At 47.5% G+C, this 19,514-nt stretch overlaps 2 protein-coding genes across 4 annotated transcripts in view; one reads left to right on the top strand and one right to left on the bottom strand.

Annotated features, from left to right (window-relative positions):
- Positions 1-749: 749 nt before the first annotated feature.
- Positions 750-10,131, top strand: Bccip (BRCA2 and CDKN1A interacting protein). 2 transcript variants are annotated; one of them, XM_090345633.1, is made up of 7 exons: positions 751-935; positions 3,540-3,614; positions 4,180-4,260; positions 5,456-5,545; positions 6,415-6,602; positions 8,327-8,498; positions 9,700-10,131. In XM_090345633.1, the coding sequence occupies exons 1-7, from the start codon at positions 771-773 to the stop codon at positions 9,868-9,870; spliced, it is 942 nt and encodes a 313-aa protein (XP_090201759.1). In that variant the 5' UTR covers positions 751-770; the 3' UTR covers positions 9,871-10,131. The 2 variants fall into 2 exon arrangements, with proteins under 2 accessions (XP_090201760.1, XP_090201759.1); XM_090345634.1 differs by lacking the exon at positions 3,540-3,614 and having other exon boundaries at positions 750-935.
- Dhx32 (DEAH-box helicase 32 (putative)) overlaps positions 10,089-19,514 on the bottom strand; it is a 39,102-nt gene continuing 29,676 nt past the window's right edge. For both annotated transcript variants that reach the window (XM_090345625.1, XM_090345626.1), the window contains 5 exons: positions 15,040-15,231; positions 14,250-14,399; positions 12,477-12,664; positions 11,501-11,682; positions 10,089-10,397 (listed from right to left, as the gene is read on the bottom strand). In XM_090345625.1, coding sequence (XP_090201751.1) covers positions 10,229-10,397; positions 11,501-11,682; positions 12,477-12,664; positions 14,250-14,399; positions 15,040-15,231 — 881 coding nt within the window. In that variant the 3' untranslated portion in view covers positions 10,089-10,228. The remainder of the gene's footprint in view (positions 10,398-11,500; positions 11,683-12,476; positions 12,665-14,249; positions 14,400-15,039; positions 15,232-19,514) is intronic.

Below are 19,514 nucleotides of genomic sequence, written 5' to 3'. Positions count from 1 at the left end.
GCCTCCCTCCGGGTCGGGCTCGCCCGGGAGCGCCGCGGGCCGCCGAGACCCCCCGGGAGATCCCGAGGGCCAAGGCCGGCGCCGGGCGCCCGCGGGGCCCCGGGGGCAGTGGGGCTGGCGAGGCCCGGCCCGGCCCAGGCGCCCGCGCGTCACAGGGTGGGCAGGGAAGGGGCAGGGTCGCGCGGTCCCCGCGAAGAGACCTCAGAGGCTGTGGGACCGGGACAACAAGAGGCACGCCCCACCTGCCACAGGCAGCCTGAGCTTCCGGGAGGCGGGCGCCACGTCCCGCGGAACTCCGGCCCCAGCCGCCGCAGCAGCGGGCAGGTCGCGCAGGCGCAGTCCCGCGGAGCTCAGACCCCCCCCCCCCCAGCCGCCGCGGCAGGCAGGTCGCGCAGGCGCAGTCCCGCGGAACTCCCGCCCGGGTCCCCGGCTCAGCGGCCGCGGCGGGGAGGTCGCGCAGGCGCACTCCTTCCAGGCCCCGGCGGAAGGAAGCTGCGGGATGGATTGAACCACTGTGCGGAGGAAAGGGGGAGCCGTGAGCGGAGCGAGGAAAGGAGGATGAAGAGAAAACCAGCTCCAAATCTGACATTTGCGTGAAAATAAAACGTTGAAAGGTTCCACGACTGCAGAATGAAACAGAGGAAGCTGCACTGAGGTGGACTCCGCGGCGAGGTCTTGGTGGCCTGCCTCCCCCTGGACTAACATGGTCTGGTCCGGGAGGACGGAGGCCGGAATTTGCGCAGGCGCAGTGGGTGGGGTGGGGGGGCAGCATGGCATCCAGGGCCAAAAGGCGAGCGGTGGGGAGTGAGGTTTTGCGGCCCCCGGGAGGCCAGGTCCAGCGTGCCGAGGAAGAAGAAGAAGAAGAAGAAATCGAGGATGAGGACGAAGAGGAGGAAGACAGTGGGGAAGAGGAGGAGGACGAGATGGTGGGCGAGGTGAGACGCCCCTCCCCAGCTGGGGGACAGTCGTGGGGCTCCCCGGCCACCCCGCACTCCACGTTCCGGCCCGAAAGCTCCACGTCGTGAGGGGACGGACCGGGGTTCTGTCCCCCTCCCCCAGGCCAGCAGGCGCCTGCATCCACCCTCCCTCCCTCCCCCCTTAGGGCCTGATCTACAAGCCCCCCCCCTCCCCTGCACCCCGCGGCAGCCCAGGCTTCTCTTGGGGCTCCCCTGAAGGCTTCCCAGTGCTCCTTGTTGTTTCTGACTTCCCGGGGCAGCTGAGCGGTTTTGTGTTTATGGTCCCCAGGAACTGAGTTTCTTTTTTCAGATGATTACTGTAGTGCACGGTATTATAGTCCCTTATTTGTTGAGGGAATAGATAGGACCGACTGTTTAAGACTGTTGAGTGTTTACTATCAAACAGCTGTGAAAACAGGGTGTGTAACTCAGGCCTTTCCCAGTCTCCACCTTTTCTGTACATGCGTGGTCCCCAAATGCAGCAGTTGCTCAAATTCCAGAACTAGGTGTCAACTTAATTCTTTCTGCTCCTCCCCCCCCCCCCCCCCCCCCGACTACGGTCAGGCCATCTACCTTGTTGGCTTTGCCTTCAGCGTATTGACAAGCTGATTCCTCACCTGTTTGTTTCACAGCCCCCATCATGCAGACCTGCCTGGACTATTACTGTTACACTACTTTAATGAACTTTAATGTACTCTAATTGTACTTTAGCGAGGCCTAGCTAGCCTAACCCTGTTGAAATTGTATGCAATTTTTTTTTTTGGTGGTGTGCTGCATCAATCCCTGAGCTATGTGCACGTAGGCAAGCTCTCTACCACTGAGCTTCAGCCCCAGACCTTGACTTTCTGTTCTTATCTCTGTAACCTACCGAAGTGTTTGGTGTATACTATTCCTTTATTTGTTTCAAGAATGTTTTCTTACACTTGAGGTGCTCAGTCATCCACACCTCTTGATGCCGGAAACCACAGCCATTATTTTGGAAGTCAAAAGCAGCCTCAGACCTGTTTTGAAACTAGGTGGTTTAGAAATGATATGGAATGTGCATGGTTAGAGTCCTAAAGAGCCTAACTGAAAGGAAAGAGTGAGGTGAATGAGCAGCCAGAGTAGGCTAACGTTAAGGAGAGACAGGGCTAGTGAATGGTAAGAAGCCCAAGAAACCCTAGGAACAGACTTGCTTAGAGAAGGCTCCCACTAGGACTCTTGTTAGGTTCTCTGTAGAAGGCAGTGTGGCATAGTCCTAATTCTAAATTCCCAAGCATCTGGGTTAAGCTTTGTTCTACAAACATAATCTGCTGCACAGGTTCTTATTGTACCAGTGTGGCTAGGAGCCCATGCAGGGAAGAGAGGCAATGACAGATAATCCATGGATACCACATGGGGTCTGCTGCTTTCATCACCTGCGCCTACTTCAGAATGGGATTTGAAGTCTGCAAGCTACACTAGATACCCTTGCCCTGTTCACAGCCAAAGGAATGCTTCATTATGTGCAGGCAGGGTGGCAAGGCACTGGTAGGTCTGATTCTCCCCTCAGTCCTTCAGCTAAGATCATGTTGTAAAGCCTGAAGGACACAAGTACCGTTCCGTCAGAGCCCATGTTCAATGTATCACTTATCAAGGCCTGGTGAGACCTTTTGAAACATCTGTGATTGTTGTTGGCTTGAACAGTTTGGCACCTTTTCATAGATTCCATTGCTGTTTCTCAGGAAGATCAGGAGCTCTAGACCCACATATTTTCTAAGTCCCCCAGTCTCACCTTTCTACTGCAGGGCCATAGCGTATAATATTCTTTGTTCTCATTTCTCAGCTTTTCCTGACTTCTGCTTCTGAAGCTGGTACAGCACAGTGTTCCCATTTCTTGGTTCATGTACTTGCAACTTTACATTGATTTCTGAGCATCCTCGGTGTTGGAATTCTCACCTGGACAATTAAACACCAGGTCATTCATGTCTGCTTCGCTTACTGTTTCATCCCAAGTGCTTGGTACCAGAGCTGCTAGGGGATAAAAAGTAGCTTCAGGTCCATGGTTAAACACCTTTGATAGGCCGGCCTAGAGATTTGCAGCCAGTTAAATGATCATTTCTCCTTTATGGCTGAGGTGATGGTATGTTTTCAGTGTTTAATTAGGTCACTCTTGAAAGTTCTGTTCTTCTCTAGCTCCAGCTCTTGTGTCACATGAGGAAAAGGAAAAGGTGTGAATGTTCTTCATAATCTGCACAGGTGGCAGTTTTGGCAGTCCCATCTCCTCCCCCCTACCCCCAATTTTGAGACAGGATTTTGCCTTGTAGGCTACTGTGGCCTCAGATTTGGGAATCCTCCTGCCTTAGCCTCCCCGGTGCTGGGATTGTAGGCATGCACCATCATTCCTGACCTAACTGAACTGTGTTTGCTTGTTTTAAAGCCTAGGATATTTCTAGTTATTCAGGTAATATTTTCTTTTTCTTTTCTTTTCTTTTTCTTTTTTTTTTTTTTTTTGCATTTTCTGTAAATGAAATGAACCTAAAAAATGGAAGTTGAAAAAAAGAAAAATAATACCTGAACATCTGGTAATTTCGTGGGATGACGTGTTCTGTATGTTCTTCACAGGAAGTGAATATTGACTTTGAAGCTTACTCCATCTCAGACAGCGATCATGACGGAATTAAGAAATTACTACAGCAGGTATTCTTTTTTATCTGTCATACACACCTTTACCCCTAAGAAAATCCAGGCCATTTAGCACAAGCACTCACAGTTCATTCTTTCAGATGTTTGGTTTCTAGCCTCTGTACTTCACCTGGAAGGAAGAATTGGTATTTTCTTCCAGGACTGACCTACTTGTGCTCTGCTGCTAGATCCTGTCCCCTGATAAGTTTACCGTCCTGAAATACCTTCCTTTTCACATGCCGATTTGCTTGAGCTCCTCTCTGTTTACTCTTCACATCCCCACTTCCTATATGATCGTCAGTTGTAAGCATCTTTTGGTGTTGCAGCACCTAGGCTGCCTTGTTTACGGCTTTTCCTGGGCTGTCAGCCTCATCAGCAGCTCTTCAGTCTCCCTTAAGACCTTCCTTATTTGCCCTTGTTACCGCTCCTCTTCAAGATGTGTTACACTTCTAGATTCATTGCCTCTTTTCTTTTCCTCTTGAGGTTGCTTTCCCATATTATCTCCTTGGTTGTCATTTGTCATTTTATTTGACATTTAAAAGTTTTGCTTTGATCTATGGTTAAATTTTGTTCATTTTAGCTTTTCCTAAAGGCTCCTGTGAACACTGCAGAACTAACAGACCTCTTGATTCAACAGAACCATATTGGGAGTGTGATTAAGGTAAGCAGAGTAGCTGTGTGTACTCTGGTTATGAGTTTTTTCCTCCCGTTCACTTGGAGCTGAATCAGAGATGGGCAGAGCCCATTACAGTGCCCTAGGTTGTTCACTTAGCCATCGGGTAGCCAGAACCGGAGAAGATAGAAGTGGCTGACTCACTAGTTAGTAGGAGGTAAAATGGGGAGGAGCTAGTGAGGGGTGGGCTCTGAGAGTGCCACATGGGAGGAGAGGCTGGTGGTACCAGACAAGCAGTTGGCAGGAAAGCCCACGAGACTGTAACCCTGTGTGCCTGTGATCCCAGCCATGGTGGGTTGTGGCTCAAGCAGGGACCTGGGTGAGAAGTGAGACCCTGGCCTAGAAATAACCAGTGAAAGACAGAGCTGGAATCACACCTCAGCTGGACCATACCAGCTGAGGGCCCTGATTGGGGTGGAGGAGAGGGAGGAATAAAGAGGAGGCATGGAAACAGGCAGTACAGAGAAGAAAAGAGGAGAACAGGACTCTCAGGTTGAGGCCAGCATCTGATGACTGAAGTTGACTGAAGTCCACATCTCATTCTTGTTTTCTTGGTTCAGGGTTTCTTCTGTCCTGCCCAAAGCTCCAGTAGAACTTAATCCTCTTCACTTTTCCTAGTGCTCAAGTACTCTAGAAGTGCGAGTTCTAGGTGGGGCAGTGTAGACCAGAGAAACAAGCCATTGTTCAAAGACAAATGTTTTCATGAGTTTCTGTCTGAGATTCATAATACAGTGAGATCTTGGTGAAGGAGAATGTCATAAGAATTTGGTATAAAGAAATCTAGGGAGTCGGCAGGGAGTGGCTCACGCCTGTAATCCTAGCTACTCTAGAAGCTGAGATCTAGGATCAAGATTCAAAGATAGCCTGGCACAAAAGGATCTGAGACTCTTATCTCCAGTTAACCTCAAGAAAATGGGAAGTGGGGCTTGGCTCAAGGGTAGGGCAGTAGCCTTGAGCTGAAGAGCTCAAGGACAGCGCCAAGCTCAGAGTTCACAAAAAAAAGAAAGAAAGAAAGAAAAAAAGAAATCTAGGGATCTAGGGCAGGGCTAGTTTGTGCAGATGTGGGAAGGCACTGATTATTCTGAACTGATGCTCTGGTTTTGAAAAGAAAGAATTAAGGCCAAGATTTAAAAATTTCAACCAAACACACAATTGAAATACTTTTTCTCTCTTTTTAAAACAGCAAATAAATGTTTCAGAAGACAGTGATGATGATCTGGATGAAGATGAGATTTTTGGCTTCATAAGCCTTTTCAATTTAACTGAAAGGAAGGTTAGTTACACTGGGTGACATCCGTGTACTTACTCCTTACTCTGAAACTAGCTTTATTTGATGCATATGTATTGTATTAGAGAATGAATGTTGTGTGTGTGTGTGTGCTCTTATGAAATTTTATTGTAATCCCTTGTCAGCATAAAGGTATTGTTTTATCTTGCATACTGCCATTATTCCCTGTGGTACAGTCTCACAGCATTTTGGGCTTAGGGCTGCCCTGCAGTGTTTCCTGCTGTCCCCGCCTGTGGTGTGCTGTGTGTACTCTGCAGGTTTTCGGCTTTCTGAGGTTGAAGGCACTTACTCATGCTTACTTGTTTAATCTTTTTAATGACTGGCTGCATCCTAATAAAAATCATGCCCGCTATTCACCCACTTGAGAAAAAGATACAGGCTATACTTAATCTGTAATTTTTTTTTTTTTTTGGTTATGGACTTGAACTCTGGGCCTGGGCATTGTCCCTGAGCTCTTCATCAATGCTACCATCCTACCCCTTGAGCCACAGCGCCACTTCCGGTTTTTTGGTAGTTAATTGGAAATAAAGAGTTTTATGGACCTTGTGCTTGGGCTGTCTTTGAACCATGATCCTCAGATCTCAGCCTCCTGAGTAGGATTACAGGTGTGAGCCACCATGTCCAGCTTAATCTGTAATTTTAAACATGAACTTTGAGTTAATTTTCAACTGCTTTTGTGGGATAGGCTAGGATTGGGGTTGCACTCTTCAGTTGTTAACTATAGCCTTGGCTTGCCAACGGTCATGGCTGAAAAATAAGCAAATATGGTTATTGTTGAGAAACATGTAGCAACATACATTTTAAAGGTGGTGGCACCAAACTTCTTTTGTCTTCTTTTTCTCTTTGCTTTCTAGGGTACCCAGTGTGCAGAACAAATTAAAGAATTGGTTCTCAGCTCTTGTGAGAAGAATTGTGGCAAGAATGTGGTTGAAGAGCTGGAGAAGCTTTTAAATGACACCACAAAGCCTGTGGGCCTTCTTCTAAGTGAGAGATTCATTAATGTCCCTCCTCAGATTGCTCTGCCCATGCACCAGCAGCTGCAGTAAGAGACTGGGAAATGCCTTCCGTCCAAGTCTTCTAATTACACACAAGATGTGTGCTTAAGTACAATGTGTAGGCATGGAGGGAGTGCTAGTCTAGAAGCACATTTAGTGTGAGGAGAGGAATTCTGCGAGGCCATTCATTCCTAATGAGGTTGTAGAGGCGCTAGCATGATGACAATCATGATACTGTTTTAGAAGACTTTATAAATAGTGTAGAAGCCAATGGATTTCTAATGGATAATCTTATTACCTCTGGATCACATTCCACACTCACAGGTTTCTTTCCTTCCCTCCTTCCATTCCTTTTTTGTGGGTCATGGGGCTTGAACTCTGGGCCTGGGCATTGTCCCTGAACTCTTCGGCTCAAGGCTAGCACTCTACCACTTGAGCCACAGCACCACTTCTGGTTTTCTGGTGGCTAATTGGAGATAAGAGTCTCAGGGACTTTAGTCCCCAGGATGGCATTGAACTGTGATCCTCAGATCTCAGCCTCCTGAGTAGCTAGGATTATAGGCGTGAGCCTTTGGTGCTTAGCTCATTCACAGATTTCTAATGCAAATAAAACTCCCAACTGTTATGACAAATTCCTAAATTCCTTTGGTGTATTTTATAATTCATGAAACCATAGTGTTACTGTGCCTTTCATTTCTGAGGTTTTTGTTTAGTACAGGAGGTTTAAGTATGTAAAACACTGAAGCAGAATTAGCTAAGTGATATGTTGCCTATGCACTGAAACCGGATCAGAGGCAGACGTTCCTCTGTGTGGTTCTGTGTGTTTCTCAGGGCTGTGGCATGGGTATTGAGTTTCCCTTTAAGTTTGTGGGGGTCACACCTAGAGTCTTCCCGTGTGCTGTTCTCCCATGTCCACTCAGTGTGCCCCAGATGTTTTCTCTAAACTTCTGAGCGTATGTTTATTTGGTTTTGCAAAAGGGTGATCTCCTTTCTTAGTTTCCTATTAAGAGTTGGAATGAGTTGATAGGAATAGAATCAGCGCTCCCCCCACCCCCAGTTGTGGGTTTGAATTCAGGACCTGGGTGCTGTCCTTATACTTTTTGGTTCAAAGCTCTGCCACTTTGAGCCACAGCTCCACATCCGTTTTTAGGTAGTTAACAGTTAACTGGAGCTAAGAGTCTTACCGCCTTTCCAGCCTGGGCTGGCTTTGCCCTGTGGTCCTCAGATCTGAGCCTCCCGAGTAGTTAAGATGTGAGTCACCAGTACTGCAGGAGGGATTTCTTTACTCTTGTTTAGGAGTAGCCCTGTATACAGGTTTAGGGTAATTTTGGGAAACAACATATTTCATTGCCATTCCATTTGTTATTATAGAATTTAGGGTATTTCTATTCAACTTTTATAGCCTATCATAAAGGAGTCCTGGGCTCATGAGAGCCTGCAGCATGTGTTGTCGTCACACTGATTTCTGGCCATGTGCCGTAGTGTGGTATTGTTAAGTGTTGCCTAACAAAACTCAGGTTCTTAGGTATTTGTACTTTATCGAGAACAGTGAGCTTGAGATTTATCTGTTAGTTTTTGTGCATCTTTGTAAACATGGTGCCACAGTCACTCTAAAGTGCAGCTGACCATATGACGTCATAGCTTTAAAGTGTCCACGAGATACGTGATTGTTAGGTCTGTTTGGCAGAACCTGCTGAAGGCATCTTACTGGTTGCTTTGTGGATAGAGTTAACCCGGCCCAGCAGGTAAATATTCTGTGTTTGCCTTGAAGGAAAGAACTAGCAGAGGCACACAAAACTAACAAGCCTTGTGGGAAGTGCTTCTTCTACCTGCTGATCAGCAAGACATTTATGGAAGCAGGAAGACCCAGTTCCAAGAAGGGAAGCAGCCAAAAGAAGGATGTCTTAATGTTCTCAAATGCAGAGGAAGAATTCTTCTATGAGGTAATAAAACTACTCCATTTCCTGTTTGTTTAGCTATCAACAAGGATTTTCTTGTGAGTAATCAAATTTTTTCTGCCCAAGTATGATCAGCCATTTTCTGTGACCCCAGAAAGCTAGTCACCAGCCTTTCTACTCCTCTGTAGGTAGTAAGCATAGGGAGAGAAAAGTGACAAACAAGGCAGAGGTTGACAAGGCCCTGTGACACTCCGTGAGGTGAGCTAGGCAGGGTGGATGAGTGGGGAGATGAGGGAAATGGCCTGACACCACACGGCTGTCAGTGTGGAAGCTGAGTGTCCTTGCTGCTGTGTCCCAGGTGCAGGGATCCTGTCACTGATGGCAATCTCAGCGTCCTTCCCGTGTAACAGGGCTGTCCTGTGACAGACCCACAGATGTTCTTACACTGCCTTCTCAAAAACCTTAAGTCCTGGGGGAAGGGGGTGTATGGTGGGTATGTTTTTCTGAATTGGATGACATCACTATGTCTAAGATTTCCACTGACAATGCAAGAGATACAGGTTCAGCTCTGCCTTTCTTTTCTATGAAGTAGACAGTGAAACTCTGTGTCTGCTTTGAACATATACCTCAGCACTGCAGGCAGACCATTTGGGAGATGCATGGTATCCAGATGCAGATCATACAGCCTTACTATAAATTCACACAGCCGCTTTATGCTAAGCAGCAGCAAGGAGTGACAGGAGCTATGCTGTAAGTCTCAATTTCACTTTCCTGTCATCATAATATTACTGAAGCTGGGTGCTGGTGGCTTACACCTGTAGTTCTAGCTACTCAGGAGGCTGTGATCTGAGAATCAAGAGTTTAAAGCCATCCCAGGCAGGAAAGCCTATGTGACTTTTTTTTTTTTTTCTTTTACCAGTTGTGGGGCTTGGGCTTTCCTCAAGGCTATCGCTCTACCACTTGAGCTAAAGCACCGCTTCTGGCCTTTTCTATACATGTGGTACCAAGGGATTGAACCCAGGTCTTCATGCATGCTAGGCAAGCACTCTACCATTAGGCCAAACTCCTGGCCCCTCTATGTGACTTTTATCTCCAATTAACCAAAGAGCCAGAAGTGGAGCTATGGCATACTAAGCGGCAGAGCACTATTCTTGAGCACAAAAGCTCAAGTAGGTTAAATGTAGGTTACGTGAGTTTTGAGTTTGCTTGGCTACATTTCTCACTCAAGCTTCCTCTTCTGCTGTAGAAGGCAGTCGTCAAGTTCAGCTACTCAGTGCAGGAGGACAGCGACACTTGTTTGGGCGGGAGATGGTCCTTTGATGACGTGCCTATGAAGCCCCTGCGAACCGTGATGCTGATTCCCAGAGACAGGATGAGGGGCATCATGGCAGCGCTGGAGGAACACCTGTCTCTCTAGTCCACCTCCCATGGACAGTGATGGGCTTGTTTTGTAAAATGAGAAAACTGGGATTTACTGAAAAACTCATCGCTTTATTCAGATTAAGGTCCTCTACAAAAAGTAGGGCTCTTTCGCATGTGTCCACGACACATTTACAAAATAAGTTTATTTCAATTTTGGTCAAATTATGAATGACTGATTAAAAACTTCCAATATGAAGAACGCACAGCACGTAATTTAAAGAACGCAATAAAAACTCCTATTTTTTTTATTTTAAAATCATATGTGAAGTGTCATTTCGTCAGGACTGCCCCCTTGGCTCTAGACCCTGTGTGGGCTCCTGTGGGGTTCTCATTTGCCTGTGCGTGCCGAACTCTCACTGGAGAGTGCATCTCTGCTCAGCAGTGTCAGGGCACTTGTCACAGGCATCCTCCTCCTTCGTGGTGGAGAGGGGGGACAGGCGGTCCACGACTTGCTGCAGAAGGTCCTTACTTTCACTCGGAGGCAGGTTACTGAAATAGTACTGTGGGGCCAGCTGCATAAATCTGAAACAGATGGGAGCGCGATGTCTGGCCCTTCCCAGCCCTGGAGAACTGAATTTCAATTGAACCCTTCAAAATCGCAGTCTACCTTTTGTGCAGCCTGTTCAGCTACATTTCTAGGATAAATAGCCTCTGGTGCTGGCCCATGAAGTGGAGGTGCCATCCGGGTGAGCCGGCACAGAGCACCCACACAGTCCATCACTGCACGGGGAGCAGGCCATCTGCTGGAGAGCGTGGGTGGCCACGGGGAGCATGCATCTTACTCGTCCTAACTGGTTGTACTTCAGCTGGACACTGAGCTGCTCTTGACTGACACCATGAACATTGTTATTTCAGGCATCAGGGTTGCTTTCAGGAGGGATCTGAAATCTAGTAGCTTCTGAGAAACCAGTCTCCATTCTCTCAGTGCCTCTCTTAGCCAATCTCCACATCGCAGCAACAGACATCTTAGAAGCACAGGGAGACATTCATCCTCTCACCCAAGACCCTATCTGCTGTGGACTACACTTAGAATAAACTCTAAATTATGCAACCCCCCCGGCCTGCCTGTCTCTTCTGCCTTCCTTCTCTGCTTCCCTTTCTCCACTACCTCCAACTACAGTGGCACGTCTGTTCCTGAAAGTTGGTTAAGCTCCATTTCTCCTCTGCCTCCCCTGCCAGACACTGTGCTGCTCTAAAGACACATGCTTTAATATTTCTGTACTAGCGTCTCTAGAAGTTGCAGGCTCAGAGGCAGTTCAGGTAAACAAGACGGATACCAGTGCAAACTCCTTATAATAAGATGGAATAGAAGAACCAGGCGTGGTGGCTCATGCCTGTAATCCTAGCTATTCAGGAGGCTGTGATCTGAGGATCGTGGTTCAAAGCCAGCCTGGGTACCATGAGATTCTTTATCTCCAATTAACCACTAGAAAATGGGAAGTGGGGCGTGACTCAAGGGGTAAGGTAGCCTTGAGCTAGAGAGCTCAGGGACAGCACCCAGGCCAAGGGTTTAAGCCCCAAGACCAACAACAGCAAAAAAAAAAAAAAAAAAAAAAAGGACTAGAAGCCAAGATTGTCATTTACCCTTGTAAATGTAAATTAATGCCCTTTTTCTTTAAACTCACAGCTCAGGAGAGATCGCTGAGGTGACCCTGATGTAGTTGTTCTCAGAGATGCTGAACTGGTGGAAGAGGACCCACTCGGGCATCCTCTTGGTGATGGAGTAGGTCGACAGGGGATGCAGCTGAGCCACCTGCTTGTGAGTGAGCATCAGGTAGTTACCCGCTCCGTCTACGTCCCGAGCGATCTACAGGAAGGGTTGCACAGAAAGTGGATTCTGCATCAGTATGTTTCACACACAAAACACTGAACATTCAGAGTATTTTATACAGAAGACTTAGAACTAAAATTTGCCACCTTTGTTTCCTATTTTCAGATATAGAAAAGTAGTATTGTTTTGCCCTAACCTTTGAAAACTGATGCCACTAACTTACTGTTAAAATGGTGCAGACTCCAGGTTTAGGTCATGAAGAACAGAGCTGGGCACTGGTGGCGTATGCCCATAATCCTGGCTACTCTGGAGGTGAGATCTGAGGATCATGGTTCAAAGCCAGCCCAGGCAGCAAAGTCTACTATCTCCAGTCAACCACCAAAAAGCCAGAAGTGGCTGTGGCCCAAGTGGTAGAGCACTAGCCTTGAGCACAAAAGTTCAGGGACAGCATGTAGGCCCTGAATTCAAGTTCCAGTACCAGCACTGTCTCTCCCCACTCCCCCCCTCCCACAAAAAAAAAGTGTGTGAAGGGCACCCCTATACCTGTAGTGTGCATTCATCTCTGCTATGGGACAGGAAAGAATGGCATTAGTATCACCAACTACTTAGGGGAGATGATGGTGTATGGTGTTCTGCTTCCCTTTGTAGTGAAGAGGATCATGTGTCCTTTTCGCATAGCCAAAGTAGTCTGGCTTCACCCATTTCTGCTTTGAGGGAAGTATGTTTAAATACCACATCTTCAGTTCCATGCATTTCTCGTCTGATTTAAACTGAAGGTCAGTAAAAGCACCACTCAGTGGAAGACTGCCCACCTCATGGCACCCTGTTACCTGCATGAAGTAGCCAGACAGCAGAGCTTTCTTGATGTTCAGATTGTTTTCCTTGGAGCCAAATGCAGGTTCTGCATAGGGAAGCTCAATTCGCTTGATAATTTCTAAGAGTTCAGCTCGGATGACATCTGCCATCCTGAGAGCAGAGCAGTTGAGGAAGTAGTCATGACACCACTTTTCTACACAGTCTGTTAAGGAAAGAGAAACAAAGGGCCGTCTCAGCTTGGAAGAGCCCAAGCTTGTGGCTGCCTTCTTTAAGACATATGCAGTCTCTTCTTCTGAGGAAAAGACCACCTAATGGAGTGGTAGGAAGGCTGCAGCAAGGACAAGATCTCTGGTGGCTGTGGGACTGGCTGACCTGGCACTGCCTGCAAGTCCCATGCAAGTGGCTTTGCCAGCTGTGAGATTCTGATCAAGCATATTGCCCTCAGCCTGCAGCAGGTAAAAGGCAGGAGACAGTTAAGCATTTTGTCTGTGTTCCAGCAGAGCTGTATGCAGATGTGAACTGAAACCAGAAACCAGAAGGCAGAGAGCACAAATGCTAATGATCTATGAAAGTATCTTACATTTTGTTTAATAAAAGGATTACCAGATTGGAAATAAGGCTTAGTTGGTGGAGTGCTTGCCTAGCATGTACAAAGCCCTGGGTATGATTCCTTAATACCACACAAACAGAAAAACCAGAAGTGGCACTGTGGCTCAAGTAGTAGAGTGCTAGCCTTGATCAAAAGCAGCTCAGGTACGGTACCCAGCCTTGAGAGCAAGTTCTCTATTAACTTCTGGCTCCACAGACAACTTAGTTCAGAAACACTAACTTTCTGTTTTTTGGTTTTTTTTTTTGGTCTGTAGCGGGGCTTGAACTCTGGAACTGGGCACTGCCCCTGAGCTCTTCAGCTTAAGGCTACCGACCTAACCCTTGAGTCATAGCGCCACTTCGGTTTTCTAGTGGTTAACTGGAAATAAGACTCTAGTGGTTAATTGGAGATACGCATGGACTTTAGTGCTGAGCTGGCTTTGAACCTTGATCCTCAGATATCAGCCTCCTGAGTAGCTAGGATTACAGGTGTGAGCCACCACGCCCGGCTAACTTTGTTCTTTATGTGGTTCTACTATCTTCCAAATTGCTGCCATATTTTCCCACATCCTTGCACGAATTTTCCAGGTTATCTTTTGGAGAAAAGGGGGTTGGAAGATGCTTTTTGGGAAACAGGTGAGAAATGCCCCCTTTTCTACTCTGGAAGGAGCTCTTCGCTGCCTCCCCCAGTGAGGCTGCTCTGCCCCCTGCACTGCTCAGGCTTCCAGTTCCTCCCCAGGGAGTGGATGCCCCTACTGCTGGTCAAGCATGCATGGCCTCTGCATGCACCCACTACTTTTCTGGACATTCTCTAGTCTGGCTGGCAAAGCTCCAGCCAGATCTTCCCCTGCCTCCCTCAGCTCACCAGCCAGTCTTCACCAGTCTCCAGAGCTGGTGTTGTCTGGGGTTCAGGGCTCTGTGTCCTCTCTGCAGAGTGAGCACACTAGGCTATAAGAGAATATAACACAGCTCTGACAGTAGGCTATTCCTTCTCTTCCACTGTAAGTCTCTGTCTTTGTCACTGTGCCCCCAGGAAGCACAGTCTAAAGGCTGGCTGACTAGAGTACCAGAGCTCCAGAGACTCAGGCACATGTTGCAGCAAGCAGAGTAGAGAATGAACTACTGCTGAACTCACAAGACAGTCTGGTTTGGGAGATGGAATTGAGAGGTAGCTTCTGAAACCATGTACGTTCACTTACGCTCACTGGTGGAATTCAGAACCACGTCTTGGTAGGCCTTGAAAATGTTGATGAGGGTAAAGTGGTCACCTTCGGGATGTGAAAATGTCTTCCAACAAGTCATGGCAGCGCCCTCAGCCCCATGAGGCAGGTGGGAAAAGCAGGTAGGAGCTTTACAAAGCAAAAGGTCACATGGTCAACAAGACTGAGCACATCTAGGCGGATGTGCTGAGGGTCATTACTGTGTGTGGATCTTATTCTTAATTTGCTTGGAAGGCAAAGAAGCCAAGAATGAGTCATTCTGTCTTCCTTTTTGTCCTTGCTTTGCTAACAAGAGTTAAGACCCTGCTTGCATTCTAGTGTAAGCAAGGGGCCTCAGACACGGGGAAAGGGATAGGGCTGCCCTGATACTGAAGTATTTGGCTTATACTTCTGGCAAAAAGATATATGAATAATAGAAGCCAAGATGCACAAAGCTGGCAAGGCATAATATAACTAACACACACATACGTTATGTAAGGAAGAACATTTATCACGACACTTTACTGCACTGCACTGACCTCCTCAGAAAAAGCAAATCTGGTATATTCTGACATGCCTGCTTAGGAAATATACTCGATTTAGATTTTCATACTGGTGTTTATATTTCTCTTTAATCTATTAAAATATTGCAGTATCATTTCATTTCAAAAATTTAAATGAATCGATCACTGCCAGGTACTGCTTAACACATTTGAGATGGCTCTCACTTGAGTCTACACCGCAACACATCCACTGCACAGAAGAATAAGGATTAAGTCACTAAGGATACCTGTTACCATGGCAGCGATGGTTAGCATTTCATCTACACAGTCAAATTCACAGGATGCCAAGATAGATTTTGAGAGCTGTGGGTCCAGAGGAAACTCGGACATGATGATTCCAAATTCAGAAAGATTCCCATCGTTGTCCAGTGCTGCCAGATAATCCAAGTCTTCCAATGCCTGCATCAAACTTTCTGGCGCTAACAAACACAAGAAAACAAAGGATACAAAGATCACGTAGCCATTGTGGAATAAGTACTGGATTTTTCTCTCCTACATAATGACAAGCTAACTATGAACAAAATGTGCAGCAGCAGTTTGTCAGACACTAAAGGGCAGGCAATGGGACAGCTGGCAAGGTGTGCTCTCTGGTTGTTCCCAGAGCTACAGGCCTCCATGCTGAGAGGAGGGTCCTGGAGGGAGCCAAGGGGGGCTGCTGGCTTACAGCACTGCAGTGTTGGGTGCCAGGGAAACCTAGGTGTCCATAGCCCTCAGGTCAGAGTGTCTGAGAGAGCTAGAGATAGGATTCTGAAGACCCATGCCTTCCCCTAGCCAGGCAACAGAAAACCAGGCAGTGTGGCCAGGAGGCACTCAGCACATAGGCGCTCAGTCAGGGTCCAGTAAACACTGCTTTGGTGCTACCGAAGAAGTCTACAAGGCAAACCCTGAATATTTATCGAAAGACAGACATCCAGTGCTCAGCAGGTGAGACTATCTAGCATCCAGTAAGAATTATGAGGCATAAAAAGCAGGAAGACTCATTTAATAATAATAATAATAATAATCCAGGTACTAGTGGCTCATGCCTGTAATCCTAGCTGTTCAGGAAGCTGAGATCTGAGGATTGGGGTTAAAACCAGCCTGGGCAGGAAAATCAGTGACGTTTATCTCCAGTTAACCACAAGAAAACTGGAAGTGATGTTATGGCTCACTGTGGTAGCGTACTAGCCTTGAGAAAGGAAGCTCAGGGACAGCACCTAGGCCCTGAGTTCAAGCACCATGACTGGCAAAAAAATTAAAGTGGACCCAGAACTCAGGTGACAAGAATAGTAGACAAGGACATTCCATTATTTGCCAGTGCAAACTGTTTATCTTCATCCTTGAATTTAGATTTCCACAATATTGGTAGTACTATTGTGTTTATTATATTTGCCCATTCTCCATCAAAAAATGTACTTAGTCAAACAAAACCATTTATCCTCTATCTTCATACAATAAAGTTGTATCAGTGCTGGAAGTCACACCAGAAGCAAATGGCTGCTGTGCTGTTCCATCTAGGAGCTGGGGGATTGATGAGAGCTACTAGATTGCTTTCATTTATCTCAATGCAGGAAGTACAGGGTGGGTATAGGAGATGGAGATAATTGTGACCCAAGGAGCAAGTGACCCTGTCTGCACAGCCAGTAAACTGTCCAGACTTTGACCATAAAGCTATCTGTCAAAATTCCAGGCACTCTAGCTGTGACTTGGCCAGATTCCAGTGTGGTCAGGCCAGCAGAAAAGCTTCTGAAAGTCACCAGTGGTCAGGAAAGGACACCGAGGCTGTGATCCTCCTGGGGGAAGGCAGAGTAATGGTGATGACTGCAACCTCTGAACACTCACTGGAAGCAAGAGAGGGGTTCCTGGAAATGTAAGGGACAGGGCTGGAGAGGCCCTGAAAAATCTCCAAAGAACTTACATTGGCACTTGGCTGGAAGACTGAAGCTTAGCGTGAGCCCCGACTTGGGCAATGTTAAATTTCCCTACTGTTTCTGCTTAAAGCTGAGTGGGACATCATGGCTTCCCAGGCGCCTTCCAGGCGCAGCCTTGGACCCCTCCCCCTCCTGCTGGAGGCTGGTGTAGGGAGCACTGGTGGGCTCACAGCATCCTTACGAGCCATGGACTTAACAGCGGGAAACACAGGGCCATGAGAGGACACTCCTGGTAAGGAAACGCACATACACACACACACACACACACACACACGTGCAGAAAGCTAGTTTCATCAGTGAGCTTGTGGTGTGAGAGGGAAGAGCTGATGTGCTGGGAGAAGGGCCAGAGGGAGCTGCAGGAATGACACACACGAGGCATGCACTGAGCCCAGGGGGCTGGAGTGCAAGCGTAATCACGGGAAAGCCTTTTAGAAACTAGTTTCTATACATCAGCAAAACTGCTGCCTCATAGGGGACAGGCTGGCTGGCAATCGTTTCTGTAAGCACGTGGCATGGCAGCTAGCCTTGGCTTCCAAAGGGCACTGACAGCTCATTTTTATGTCCTAGAATAAAGCTGGTTGCACGCAAGGTTAGGAACAGAAATGCCTTCATGCTCTGCTCCTGGTCCTGATGGCAGGAAGCGGGGAGTTCTTAGGGGTTTAGCATATAGAAAGGATGAGTTAATGAATAGAGAGGATACACGTGAAGGAACTGAGTAACTGCCTGTGACTTACTAATATTACATTTGACACCATACATCCCCATTGTAGTCCATGTGATTGTTTTCATTAAAAAGCATACAGATTTAGATGAGGGTTTCTCTGAACCTGTACTGGGGTTTGAACTCAGTTTCCTGCTCACAGCTGGTGCTCAATCACTTGAGCCACACCTTTAGTTTGGAACTTTGCAGATTTGTCTGCTGGACTGGATTTGAACCACAATGTTCTAGGTCTCAGTCAGAATTCTGAGTAGCTAGGATTACAGGTATGATGCGGGTTCTGCATAAAAGCTCTGTGTATATACACTCCATGGTAAATATATGGCCTCTTTTATTCAAGGTGACAAAACATTCATTTTATTAAGCTTTCTAGCCAATGGCAGCCCTATTCCCCACAGAACAGCCCATGGCAAGGTCACACTCTTCTTCAAGGTATTCCTCAAAGTATGCTAAAGAGTGGTGATCACAGCACTGCCCCCTCATTCCACAGGCCCCAAATGCCAAGCTCCAGTCTCCTGACATGGTATCAGAAAAGGCCAGTTACAAAGAGAAGCCATTCATTTTCAACAAGGCTTAAGTCTACAGGCAGCAGAAGCGCCAATACATGGCCGACCTGGAACCAGAGCACAGGTCAAGTGAAGAGCCAGTGACAACACTGTACAGTATGTTGCCTATGTTCTAACAACACAGGCCAAAGTTTTAGATGTAAAATGGGAGGGGTCCCAGCTTGCCTTCCTTGTCTTCCTGAATCATCTGCAATGGACAGGGCTAAGGAAGTGGCAGTAGCTGGCTTTTGGTCAGTGGTGGCTAAACTCATCTGCGCTTTTGTCCCCTCAGACTGGTCACATACCAGCTCTGCTCTGGGCCAGGGCATGGAAAGAACACCCCAACAGACCAGGCGCCCTTGCCAGGTCCTTCCCTTCCAGCAAATTGCCTCCACCCAGCCTAGATCTCAGAAAGAGGTGTATGGACATACTACTCTGAACACAACTGAAGGTCTTGCTCAGGTCCGTCCTGCTGTTGGGTGGCTCAGACAAGATGGAGGAGGAAGGCATTCCTGGCAGATGGTGGCTGGATTGTGGGAGCCTTGGTGTTACCTACTGCAAGGCTTCAAGCTGGTAACCAGGGACAGAAGGGCTAAGGTCCTGACAATACATTTTCTGTTGTGCCTGGAAAATGTGGCTATGGATTCACTCTGGCTCATCATATCATTCTGGAAGTGGTGAAATAAAAGATGCCTGCAGCTGGAGCATTTAACTCAACTTGTAATTGAAATATGGAACGGCAAACTTGCTATCCTTTTTAAGATTCACAGGCCATGTGGAAATGAGTTTGGCATAACGAGGCTGCAGGCGGTTAATTGAATTCCCTCGACATGGACTTCATTTTTAAAAACTAGCGTCTGTATCTTCCTGGGCTGCCTGAGGCCCGACCTTCCAGTGGACGGCAGCCCTGCTGAACTGGGTCAGGACCTCACTGACACAGCCCGAGGCAGAGGCGGTAGGGAGACTGTAGGGAAACTGGCCAGGAGGCACACTGTTGTTTACCGTTTTGGTAAGCCTGCTAGGACATCTCAGCCACTGGCCTGAAAAGGGGGAAATTAAGAAAGTTCCTTGCACAGATAAATTTCAAGTATCAACCAAAGGGCAGTCAGAACAACTGGCTGCAGGCCAGAATATGGTAGCAGGCTGAAGGAAACAGGGCCTTACTGCAGGCGGCAGGAGCGCAGCCCGAGACCAGTGATGTTGGCCTTGGCTAGGCCAGCCTTGGGAGCAGGGTGTAGGTGGAGCTGAGGGCCCCTGCTGGAGGCTCTGTGAGGCACACCTGGTCCTGGAGCAGGGCTGGGGGGTGTGGTGGGGATCATAGGGATTTTCAGAAGGAAAAGGGAGTATAAAACTGGGCGCTGGTGACTCACGTCTGCCTGTAATTCTAACTACTCAGGAGTCTGAGACCTGAGGATCACAGTTCGAAGCCAGACTCCTATATCCAGGAAACTACTCAGAAGAAGCCAGAAGTAGAGTTGTGGCTCAAGTGGTAGAATGCTCGCCTTGAGCAATGTGGAGTTTAGGGATAG

Source organism: Megascapheus bottae, chromosome 15, assembly GCF_031878675.1.
Source record: "Megascapheus bottae isolate mThoBot1 chromosome 15, mThoBot2.hap1, whole genome shotgun sequence".
NCBI lineage: Eukaryota > Metazoa > Chordata > Mammalia > Rodentia > Geomyidae > Megascapheus > Megascapheus bottae.
This window is presented reverse-complemented; position numbering and strand designations above follow the sequence as displayed.